Source organism: Poecilia formosa, unplaced genomic scaffold (genome assembly GCF_000485575.1).
Source record: "Poecilia formosa unplaced genomic scaffold, Poecilia_formosa-5.1.2 Scaffold24, whole genome shotgun sequence".
In the NCBI taxonomy this organism is placed as follows: domain Eukaryota; kingdom Metazoa; phylum Chordata; class Actinopteri; order Cyprinodontiformes; family Poeciliidae; genus Poecilia; species Poecilia formosa.
Window position 1 is genome coordinate 1152410 of NW_006799963.1, and position 13301 is coordinate 1165710.

General features: G+C 39.7%; 1 protein-coding gene across 1 annotated transcript in view; it reads left to right on the forward strand.

Moving 5' to 3' along the window:
- Positions 1–1762: 1762 nt before the first annotated feature.
- Positions 1763–13301, forward strand: part of LOC103135334 (receptor activity-modifying protein 3-like) — a 37444-nt gene continuing 25905 nt past the window's right edge. The window contains exon 1 of the mRNA XM_007547979.2: positions 1763–2146. Coding sequence (XP_007548041.1) covers positions 2095–2146 — 52 coding nt within the window. The 5' untranslated portion in view covers positions 1763–2094. The remainder of the gene's footprint in view (positions 2147–13301) is intronic.

Genomic DNA, 13301 nt, shown 5'->3' on the forward strand with positions numbered 1-13301 from the left:
CTGCTGGAGAAACACGTTCTGCCACAAATGGAAAGATACCTCACTTATTCTTGACACATCTCTTTTCTGTTTTGGTCTGTTTTCTGTGTGTAGCTTCCACACCCTCCATCACCACCTGCTCAAAGGCTTGACAGCTCTGGGCTGGGCTTTGCAGGGAAAACAGCACCCTCTTCCTGTTCTGACATACTGTTCTTTTCCACTGGAATTCAGGAAACCATTGTTGGGGAGAAAGTCATCTGAATCCCCGGCCCAATTTAGGAAGCACAACCCGGAAAATATAATCACCGGTTGGGGACCAGTGATGATTTAAGTCCGTTTGACAATGATTGGCAAATCTGGTAGAAAAAAAAAATGCTGTGGAGCTGTTCAGATTACCGCAAGAGAATATCTTGTCACACGTGATTTCATAATATACTGAGTAACATATTACCGAAGCATTTTCTAATTCAGACTTTAACTTTTCAACTTCATCTGGGTTTTTAAAAACTTGGTTTGTAATCTGTGAGTTATTGTTGATACAGAGGCCATTATCTCCTAGCCACTCTTCAAAATGGGAAACACAAAAGAAAATAATTTTTTTTTAATATTGTTGGTAAGCAGCATGACACATTCCAACCTAGTTTTATGAAGTAGAATTTCACAATTCTATTTCATAAACATAAATAATAGAAGATATTATGAAATGGTGCTCAGAGGACTGAAAAAAAATCATCACTTGCATTTGGTTTTGAATTATTGCAGCCGATAATGTGGTTTTACATAAAACTTTAATCATTGTAAGTTTGAACATTTATGATGACAGGGATATGACCTAAAATCTTGTCAGTATTTATAAAACTTTTCAAGTGAATAGCTTAGAATTTCCAAATGACATTCTGTTGAAAAGCTATAAGCAGATAAATATCTTTGTGTCGTCATTTTGGCCTCTGAGGCTAAAGCTAACAGCTAGTCAAGGCTGAAGTGAACTTCTACCATCGCTCAAATACGACAGTTTTATGTAAATACAACTTAATGAAACGTTAAAATGTTGCGATGCTTGCATTAGGTGGTTATTTTCACACAAGCCAACGATTATTTACACAGGAAATGAAGAGTGCAGGTGGTGGCGTGCCACTCTCTGTTGTTTCTCACTCCCGCATGAACAGAAGGCTGTGTTCAGATTACCACAAGCGAATAGCTTGGTTTAAAGATGCTAACTGTAATCCATCGTCCAACTCAACATCCCCAAGCAAGACCTCTTTCTCTCAACAACTTGACATGCTGTTTGTCAGAACACCAAACACAAACAGCCTATCTGTGTTGTGCTCCTCTACGCAACAAATTCTAACTTCTAAAAACCTTGAATTGCCCCTTTAATTTCACACCGAACTCCAGAGTTCAAGTCCAGATTGAGGGATGCGTAATACCAACATCAACCACAAGAGGTCAGTGTGGTTCCGTGTCAGCGTGGACACAGAGCCATAGACCTCCTCTTGATCTGATTTTAATTCGGGATAATGGCATTTCGAAAACCTATGTATGCATCATTGTACATGTTTAATTTGAATTAACTCCGCGACACTGAAAAAGTATCTATTAATATTTTTGACAATAGATTATAAATCTTGACTGGATGATTAGCCTATATGTCCTCTTGTCTTCGGTTTAATGTTCAGAGTTAACTTCCCAGAGTGAGAGTGGATAATCCGGTCATTTTTTGTTGTGGTGGAGCCCCATCATCCTCTCCCGAACATCATCATCCTCCCCTCCCCGCCCCCCGTCTGGGAGGATGCAGGACGGCGGTCCAGAGCTGTGACTCCTGACGGCTCAGAGAGAGAGAGAGAGAGAGAGAGAGAGAGAGAGAGAGAGAGACTCCGTCTCTGAGACTGGAAGAAGTCACGCTCCGGAATCTCATTTCTCTGCGTTTGTTTTTCTTCTTTTATGTATGTATATTTTTTTTCTCTTCTGCTTTGAATCTGTCACGTGCTATCTTGGCTCATGACTGAACGCGCTCAACATCTGGGATGATTTCAATTATGGGTCGATTTGGGATAACATTTCCCCGGAGCCGCCGCTGATGGTTCAATCCCCGTCCGACCGGGTCCTCGCAGCGTGATGGATACAAATGAGTTCGTCGTGCTGAAACTTTTATTTTTGGCCTTTTTGGGTGAGTCTGACTCTCTTTTGTGTCCTTTTTATCAACAGAGCACATCTTAAAACAACCGCAGCAATTAACTGAGCTAATTAGGCGAGGGAGTCTTTAAAAAGAGAAAAACAAGCAAAAGATTAAAAAAAAGAGCGAAAGAGACTATAATTAAATACATTTTATAGGTGGCCTTCTGTATATTTCTATATTTTCTATTTGCATCCCCGCTGTGTGCCATACAGCAAAGTGAACATAATGAGCATCAGTTACATCTCACAGAGCATGCACTGAATGAGGATCGCTCAGTCTAATGTGACCCCAATGAAAAGCCCTGATCGACATTATGTCCAGTGGGAATGTGTAGAGCTGTCTCATTAGCTGGTTGCACAAAATCAAGTTTGAAATCGTGTCTTATCCTGAGCCAAATTATGACTAATAAATCCACTCCAGGCTTCTAGCTGTGATGCTGTGCTTGTACATATTTTATTTTAGTAGATTTTAATCAATGTTTATTATTATTATTATTATTATTATTATTATTATTATTATTATTATTATTATTGTTATTATTATTATAGCTAGAATAGACATAAATAAGATACAACCATGTTTTCTTTAAGACGTAGTGCTCAAAAAAGTTAATGTCTAACTTAAAATAAAAGAATAGATTTAATTACTCTCATAAATTAGTTAAGTTTTGCAATAGATGACAGAACTTTTCCACATTCTGTTATGCTACACACACATACACGCACACACACACACCCCCCCACACACACACACACGCACGCACGCACGCATACACAGTTTTTTCAAGTATTTTGTGTGATACAGAAGAAAAAGCCTAGATGGTTTTGAAACGTTTTTGCTTCACAAATAAAAATCTGAGACATGTGGAGCGCCCGTTGTATTTAGCGCCCCACAGGTCAGTACCTCTTAAAGGTAGTTTTCACTGCAGTTACAGCAACCAGGCTTGAGGCTCATGTCTGTGCAGACTTGGCTTTTCTAGAGGTAGAAATTCTCTCATTCTGCCTTATAAAATAGCTCCTGCATGGATCAGATGGAGGACATCTGCAGAAATCGAATTTGAAATCCTGTCACGGATTCCCAGTGGGGTTAAGGTCTATTCTTTGACAAGGTCATTCCGTACACAAATGCTTTGATCCCAAACCATTTATTCGCAGCGCTGACTGCATGGTAGAGGTGCCAGGGTAGTTTTCTTCCTTGACAGTGATCCTTGGTCAGAGTCTCAAGCTTTTTTCAGACTCAGACAAGTTTAGTTCCACTGTTACCCTGGATTTAGCTCCACCAATAGTTAAATCAACTCCGACCCTGAAACCTCAGCAGGGGTTAATGTTTTAAGCTTGAAAAATCTTATTTTCATTCAGACTGCTGGCATCATCCGAAATATAAACTCGGAATTTATATATATATATATATATTTTATCAATCAGTTGGTAGTGTAAAACATTTTCACAGAAAAACTACGTACAGTCAGCCAGGATGATTTTGCATATTTTTAAAATAAAATATTAAATGTTCTTACAAAAATGTTGTGGCTAAACTTTAACAAGTGCTAAACATTGCATATACAACTACGGTTCATTAAGATTTGAATGATTTTTCAGTCTGATGTAATACACCCAGAAAGGATTTTTTTTTTAAAGTGTGCAGAGATTCTCCATTTCGGCTGAATCCCCTGGAACCTGGCAGGGATTGCTAGAAGTAATTTCAACCAGCTGCAGTTGTCAAACACAGCATTTACCTCGATGTAAAAATAGAATTTATCGAGAGGACGAGCGCTCATGGATAGCAGATGGTCTTGGTGGATGTTTTGTGGTGGCACCATCTGGTCCTGTTCAGATTGGAAATATTCAGCTTCCTTCAGCGGGCAGGCCAGGTAACGCAGGATTGCAATTTCAGCGTTTGTGGTTATTGACTTGAAACCTGGTTTGTTTCCCCAGAGCGACTGAACCTATAGAGGGTAGTAAGACCGGCACCGACACAATGCTGGAATATCTTGAGCCAAAACGGGGATCGTATTTTAACTCGGATTACTTTTCTCATCCAATAAGGATTCTTAGCATTCGCTGCATCTGTGAGGAGCATCTCAAACTTGAGACTGAGATTTTTTTTTTCACATTAATGGAATAACAAGCAGGCCTGCGTGGGCATGTTGACATAAAAAACAAAAAAACAAAACAGAGATTATACATCAAGGCCTTAACTCAACACCCGCTTCCATAAGTGTGCAATATAGCATTACCGCGGCAGATTTCTGAGTGCCGGAGAGAAACAGATCTCAATTGTCTTCAGGTTCAGGGAATGTTACGAAACCACATCCACAGACATTTCTCTGTAAGACAGCTCGGCTACAGAATGATGACATTTAAGCTCAGTGTTATCCTCCCTGCAGATGTGTTTTAATAAAGATCCCTCTAATGCCAAGAGAGATAACGTGGGATATTTCAGCAGCTAAACCTCTCTGAGCTGCTAATGTTAACGTCTGTGAGCCAAGCATCAAGACAGCATTAAATGCCAGGTTATGTTTTCTTTATATATACCACTTGCTTTTCTGTGATTTGATGAATGCAGACAAGTTAGAAGGCTTATGGATGTTTCCTGCTTTTATGAGACGAAAGCAAAATACGTTGGTTCACGTAAATAAGAAGTATATTGATGCTTGGGGAAACCCGGCCGTGGCAGTAAAATGGTCTGGGCCATCTGGGGTTGCTTGTCCTGAGTTATGCCACAATATTTTGACCATAAACTGAATCTTCAGGTTGATAATAATGACTCTAAGCCTATCTTGTATTGTAATCTGCTGTATAAAACTCTTTAGATTCAACTCCCTGTAACATCTGCTGTCGATTTTGCTTCACTCTTTGATTGAGAGTTCTCAGCAGTCACTATTGGAGCAATACGATATTTGGGTCTTTAAATTATTTAGTTTAAGGTCCTTTTTTTAGTCAACTTCACTGAATTTGAACAAGAATCAGGTGCACAAGTCTGAATATGTTGTGCCTCAAATCCTCACAGACTCAACCACATGCATACGCCCCCACTAATATTTGGATAAACAGCCCTTAGCAACTTGCAGAGAAACTACATTAGTTTCTTTTAGTTATCAACAATGTCCCAGTGTAATTTAAATGCACATTTGGCCACTTATAATATGAGAATTTGTGGAGTTGATGAGACTTGCTTTACTTCCTGGTAGGTCTGGATACAGTTTAGACTGGAAGAATGTCAGAGGTTTAAGATTAGCCTTTTTATGGGTTCCAAAAAAACAGCTGGAAGTTATATTTGTGTGTGTTGCACGGCTGAAACACACTCCTGTGTCTGCAAGTTTCAGCTCTCCAGCTGTTGAGTAAGAGCTAGCTAGGAGCTATGTTGATTATTATTTAACCAGTTTGTTTCAGTACCACTCGTACTGAAACAAACCTGCAACATGATATTATGTCCATCACTCTTCACGGTTGGTAGGTTTTCTTGACTCCTCCTAACATCGTTTTTGTCTCTGTGGCTCAATAGATCTCTTGTATTTTCACTAATTCCCATGACGACGGTTTGGGTCAGATGGTTGAAACTCGGAAACTGGTGATCGAACAGGATAGTGACCTTAAACGAACAACGCTGGCTTGATGGAGTGATGAACTTTAATGATATTGAAAATGAATGAATGAACTATAAATATAAGCCGATTTGTACAAAGGAACTAGTTAAACCTTACCGATATGGCTAATGTGGGGATTATGCCAAAATGAGCTGATGCCATGGAAGATATTAATATTAATACATTCAGACTCATTGAAGTTGTATCGTCGTCCCACCTTGTAAAAAGAGAGGAGTTCAAATGCATCCCTACAATATCTGAATTAAGATGAAGTTTCTGCTCACGATGTGTGTGTGTTTGTATCAACTTCTTATCAGATCAGTAAGTAATCCTGAATGGCAGCGTTAGCGCTGAGCTTTATTTTCCACGGGAAGAGAAAGTGGCCGGCCGCAGACGCAGCAGACAGAACGACGCGTGACGCGCAGACATGCCAGAGTGTTTAGCTCTCGTCTAGACTGAAACGCTCTCTCATCGGGGATCCCCAGGTGCCGCGTGCTCAGATAAGTGCAATAACGTGACGCAGTGAGTCACATTGATTTGTTGCTTCTAATGTCGGGCAAGCGCCGTCGGTGCAGGAGAGAACGTGGGCCTCCATCTGCACGGCAGAGGAAGAGCGATTCCCTCTGACGACGGAGCATCTGCTCACCTCTTCAAACAGCAACTCACTCTCGTGGTGCCTGGGGGCGCTTTCTGTTTTCACTTCCATCCGAAAAGGTTGTAAAACATGTTTGTGTTGTTCTTGTTGTCATTATTGATCTCAAGAAGGATTTCAGTGTGGGAAATCATTTTGATGCCTTACTCTTGTTTTTTTTGTTTTTTTTTAAATCCACGTGGGATGTTGGTAATGTTCCTATTGTAGAGAATTACTCTAACAAACTGATACTAAATGGTTATTTAGCTTTTGGTTTGGTTAGCTACAGGTAAGGCAGGGATAAGTGAAGAGTGACTGAATGGTTAAAGATGAAAAAAGAAATGATCTCAATCCAGGGGTTTCTGTTGCATTTTAATAACCCACGTAGATCCAGGATTGTGTTCAGGCTACCTTCATTTGTGTGGCAAAAATATATTCAGCTGAATATCAAATTGAACCCCCCTCCTCCCCCCAATTTTCAAAATCCAACCATGTTTAATAAATTGAGTTTTTGAAACCATTCAGTTTGCACATCAAAAGAACATTTAATGATTCTTCTTGCAAGAATATATATATAAAAAAATGAAACATTAAGTTTTGCTTGATGTTTCAATAATGTTTATTTTTGTTGATGTAGTTGTATTACAGAAAGGATAATTATCCTGAGAAATTTGGGTCTCAGTCTTTCTTCTCAGTGCTTAGTACATTAAGTGCACACAGGCTCTGCATAGCAAACTGCTTTTCTTGCCATTGTGCTCTCTTATCTTATAAGAAACAATCTGAAAGAGGTAAATAATCACATATTGGACATCCTGATGCTGTAATAAGTTACATGATACAAAAAAACCCCAAAACAAAACAAAAAAAAAAAAAAACAGAGTGAATTTGCAGTCTGACCACTGCGGGCATGCTTGGTGTCAGAGGTTGCTCCAGGTTTAAACTGGAGTGTGTCGCTGATTCCCTGACACCATTACATTTGAACTTTAGCTGCAGCTCACAGGGAGTGAAAGTGTGTTTTGAGCGTCATGAATATTTCAAAGCTCTGTTAAAGATTTATGTTCCAGAGGTGACTCAAAACCCTCTGCTGATCCCCCGTCGCCGTCTGCTGCTGCAAACTCTGCGGCGCTGCAAATCACAGTCTCTTATGGAAACATTTTAAAAATACAAATGAATCAGAGAATGTGAATTTGTCAATGACACTTAATCTTTCACTCTTCATAAAGGAATATTTGTACACGTCCACAAAGTCTAGCGACATCCGACCCAACAGCACCCTCTATCTGGAGGACGACAACTCCTCCAACTCCACCGGGAGCCGCACTTAGAAGAAAACAGCGACGCTACAAGTTTAAGCAAAAACAAACAGTAACAATAGAAGAGGGGGATAATACTTTTTTTTACTTCATTTTATTTCTCATTGAATACAATATAACTGTATGTTCAAAATGTGCTCGTAGTTTGATTTGGCTCTTTTTAATGACATTAATTTTTATAAAGACACGACAAAATTCTCTCCTTCATTAACACCAAAAGAAACAAAAACCCACTAAGAAAGACTACTATTACCGAAAAAATTTACATTCCCCTTTAACAAAGTGAAACGTGGGCTAAAAAAAACAACAGCAACAAAAAAAAAAGTTTCTCAGGGCCGTTGTCCTTTGTCTTCCTGTGCGCTTAAGCAGCTCCATCTGTCAGACAGAGCACTGGGTCAGAGGTGACTGGACTAGACGTGGGACAGTCCAGCTTCCTGACACAGATTTTGTTGCAAACAAAGGCAAAGGTGAAAAGGGAAGAACCTTTTTCCCTCGATTAAAACCTCTGTAGGAATTTAGCTAAAAAAAAAAAGGACATCTGTGGAACAACAGCGGCAACAATGATGCACAGAAATCTAAGAAGAAGGGATAAAATGGTCTCCACTAATTACAACTACTAATAATTAATAAAATGAAAAGTCTATTTCAGTCGTATTCAGTCACGGCGCTATTAAAAACTGTGCTTCACTACAGACACAAGAAGAAAGAAGGGAAAGTGAAGAAGAACATTTTTTATACACCAAAATATATAAAATGATCAATCTAGCTTCATGTTGAAATAATTAACTGCGCAAGAAAAGCCTTTTGGGGATGTTTTCCCTTCAGATGAAACCAGAACAAAACAGTAGGCCTTTCCTTCTGGTGGGCCGATTCTTTAGGCGGCATCAAGTGTATGAAAAATAACCAGCAATTTCAATCAAGACCAAAACAATCAGAGGAAAGAAATAAATTATTTTGCCACTTGGGAGGAGGATGGTCATAATAGTATTGTGTTTCAGTGTGACATAATCAGATGTTGTCATGTATGGTTTTGTTGGTTGAGGAGTTAATTAAAAGCTTATGTTACTCATGAAAATAGAGAGTGATGTTGCACCAGTCAGCGCTGCGTATTAGTGTAATTGAAATGGTCAGATTAACGATTAATCCCAACACAGACATCATCCACCACATCGTGCATGACCTTAATCTTTTTGGTTAATTTCCAGATAAATTAAACCATAGATTTTTTTTTTCTTACTAGAAGAATGGAAACGTGTGTTTCAAAAAATAAAGACGTTAACCTCAAATGTTGCGGCAAGTACTCGTTACTCAGTCTCATGCCAGTGAGGATTCACTCAACTCGACATGCCACATGCTTGAAGCAGCTACAACTAACAGCAGTCCGATCTACTTTATGAATAATTTGGTAAATAATAATTTGACCTACTGGAAACAGATTGAGATACATTCAAATTTGATAGATCCTCAAATCCTTAAATATCCAGTGTCAAAAACACTTTGATGTATTTTCTGTTTGTCTTAATTACATGTAAGAAAAAAAGTGCTGTAGTCTTTGTCTGTGATGTGCTGCATCAGCTACCAACTCACTTATCATCTATTCGTTCATTCAGTACATCACGAATGAAATCTAGGCTAAAGTTGGAGTGATAATGCATTTTTCCTCCGTGTCCTGGCCTTCGCAGCATGAAAGGGCCAAAGGGTCGGTAATTAACGGCCGGAGCGGGCTGACATATTCATGACAGATTGTCTGTGTTGTGCACAGATCTACATCAGATGAGTCTGAACCGCCTTTCAGTATCTCATTTTGGCAGACCGAGCTACTCAGAAGTTTACATATATTCATCAGGGAGATGAATGTGATGTTAGGTTTTGCATTTAAGGATTTATTCTGTTTTCTGGATGGAGTCTACCTGGTGGACTGATAATTTGTTTGAACGTACGAGGACTCTGTTCACAGATTTGAAGTTACTGTGGATTTTTTTAATTCTACACAGGGACAAAATGATCCATACAGACACAAATATACACATGCCTGCATTTTGATAGATGTCTTACTGTTAGAGAAATAAGACACACTTTGTAGTCACAAGATTTATGGTGAATATATGACCACTGTTCTTTGGAAACAGGGTAGAGTCTACTGGACATATGATTGTCTGGTAGACTCGGTTCAATTATGGACCAAAATGGCAACGTTTGTTAAATTTTCAGTGGGTGTGGTTCGCTTTCACACTGTCAAATGATCCAAACCCTTTGAAAAACCTATTCCCCTCTTTGTCTGTGGCGGCACTGCACCAAGACCTCCTGAAAGAAATGACATAAAAACCAAAGAAGACATGAGCACAACATTCTTCAGGAAATATGAAGAAAAATGGCTTCAGATTTTAGCGGTTGTAGGATTTCTCTTTTGTCTTTGTTACACTTACCCAGAATGCCCTGCACTATAGCTTCCTTTCTGCTTTTTTGGAGCATCTCTCATCTGCTTGGCGTTCACATTCAAACTACACCAGAGCTCACTCCAACCAAACGGAGACCGAGGCTCGTTGGGGGACCAGAGTTCATTTGTCTGCGTCAGAGTTTGATTGAACTTTCAACACGTCTCCGAACGAACCAGACTTTCTGGTCAAATGATCTAGAGTTCAGTTAAAGCGGACTAAACAGGGCCGGTGTGAATGCACCATTAATTTGGTGGACTTACTGGTGTTCACGATGCCAACGACAAAACTATTGTCATGGTGCAGGCTGCTTAGTTATATTAAGCCCAATTTTAATGTATGGGTTACATGTAGAATCTGTATTTGAGTCTGCATGCACAGTCCATCATAAATTAAAAAACCCCAATTAGCTACTTAAGGTCCATGTTGTACAGTCATCCAACCCTAAAGAAAGATCATTAAAAGTCTTCATTAAATCCCTCATTGCAAGTGACGTGAAATTCAAAGAAAAAGGATCGACTGTCAGGCAACAGCTTGTTGATGCCTCCTGGCACCATTCAAGCTGTACTTGTCACACAGCCCACTTAGACTTTTAAAACTTTGAGGCTCGGTCAAAGAAAGTGTGGCTTTAACGTTCTTTCAGCTTCTCCCCTTTTGAGTTACGGTGTTTTTTTTTTTTTCAGGCTGCAGAGGAGTAGCTCTGAAGCCACTAACAGTCTTGTTCCAGCTGATTATCTTTGCTAATATATTACAGTGTTGGATTCCATACATCCACTAAGTTATGCCAACTCAGTGTTTTAACTTTACCCCTGCCTCTTATCTACCTCCAGCAGCCTCCTGTTTCCATGTTTGAGGACACAACTCGCTAATTCTCGGGTGAATAGATTGCCGTTTCTCCACCGAAACAAATGCCAAAGCTGTGCTTATTGAAACTCTTTGGTTTGGATAAAAGACTGGCTATTCCCATGGCGCTCAGTGCGGCAGCCTCAGCGGTTCCTAACAAATAAGCCGTGGCAGCTCACAAACAGATGGGTCCCTACCGTGGGGGGGGGGGCATTCTGCCAGAGCTTGGCTGCAATTTTCTCTTCCGCTTTGCAAATGGACTGCATTTATGTAGAGCCGTTAGCCCAAAAGCCAGCGGCGATGCCTCACTTTCACCCGTGACACATTGCTGCACCTCAGGCCACCCCAGATGAAGCCATCCTACACACACACACATCGTGCTACTCTCCGGAAAAACACATGGATTCCCCCTTTTCTCCAATGCTGAATTTTATTTCTGTCCCTGTAAGGGCTATCCTTTATCTCCTCCTCTACTCCTTCCTGCTTTTGTTTGCCAAGTGCCCAGAGTTCCCCTCCGTCTTGCACATTTGTATCAAATCCAGCTTTGTTTTCCTTTCTGTCCTCTTTGCCCCCTGGTGCCCCTCTATGGGTGATCATATTAGTCAGTCATACTGAGTTATGGTATGGTACGATAAAAGGTTTCTGTTGCCTCACAAAGTGTTTAGAATTTACCTTAACAAGCAGATTAGGCTGAGTTGAAAGGTCGGCCATCAGAGACAGACCCAATGTTGCGTAAAGCAATCGTAACATCAGACAGTAGTTCCAGGAAGTTATTTACGCTGCTGTACACGGCTGTGCCACATTTAGCCCATCTTTAGTCGTGCAACAACAAATGACGGTGGTCGGACAGACAGGCTGACCTTTGTCCTCGCTGACAGCTGGCCATTTGTGGCCTTGAGGTGAGTGTGAATGTGAGTGTGAGGCTGTCGGCTTAGGAAAGTTGCAGAAAAATACTGGCGTCGTATGGAGGAGAGTGTCTGCAGGTAGAGAGGTAAACTGTTGAGGCAGTGACCCTGTGAGAGAAAGGAAAGGTCAACCAAAGTTTATTTTTGTTCTGCTGGTAAACTACTTATGTTCATAGTGATTCTGGTCTAAGTGAAGCAAAATGAGTCAGTGGCACCTTCCTGGTGAGGAGAAAAACATCTCGTCCAATCTAAAGAGTAGCATATCTGCCTGGCATTTCAGTGGCATGCAAATGTGTTTGTATACCATTGAAACACAGGCAGAGTATATATCGAATCCACAGTCTTAATAAGTAAAGAAAACAATGCACTATGCCAGACGTCTTGCCCATATAGATCGGAAAGCACTTTGCTCCTCTTGGAAGGACTCCCAGCGGTGCAAACACCTCCAAATTGCACATATAAGTATTTTTGGCACAACATCTGGTGTGCATATGACGTCCTGTCTGCAATTAGATTTTACCTACTAGCACAAATAATCAATCCATGCTCTCCTGGGCAGAAAACAAGTCAAACAGTCCCCCAGCTGAAACAATCTATTACCTATGTGTTCCTTCAACATAGAAAATGGGACGTTCAAAGACATCTAAAGTAAGGCTCCTATCTGGGTGGGGAGAAGTGGGAACATCTCCAAATTGAGCGTATAAGATTGATGCTGAAAAACCAAAAGGACTTCAGAGTGTTTTAAAAAATAAGCCCTCCCACTGCTGTTTTTTTTTTTTTTTTTGTTATTTTGGTCAGACATGTCAAAAAAAAATCTCTGAGGAATTCTCATTGCAACTTGGAGGCTCATTATATGTTGCACATTAATGCAGCTGTGGTTTCATTTTACGTGAGTGCTACTCAAACGTGGGCTCAGTGATTGCATCACTTATATGTGTGCTGCACTTTGCAGGCGCTGTGTGTACTGAGGAAGATTAATTTACCTCAGCATGTCTGGAGTTCTTTGATTATTTCAGGTGATGATTATTTAATAAGCATCTGATATTTGAGGATACATGATTTGATCAACAGCCTAATTAAGCCTCCTGCATGTGTGTGTGTATATATATATATATATATATATATATATATATATATATATATATATATATATATATATATATATATATATATATATATATATATATATATATATATATATATATATATCCTTCATTCTTTTAAACACTCACCATAAAAAAACTGGTGAAATACAGACTTAATAGAGAGGACAGGACTTGATGTTCCATAGAAGACATTTCAGTTTTTTATACTTAAATATCATGTACTGTGTTACTAATAAACCAATATACATGTTAATGATTAGAAACGGTGTGAGAGCAGGTTAAGTAAGGCATGTTTTTGTTTTTCCATTTTCTTTATCTACGCTGCTC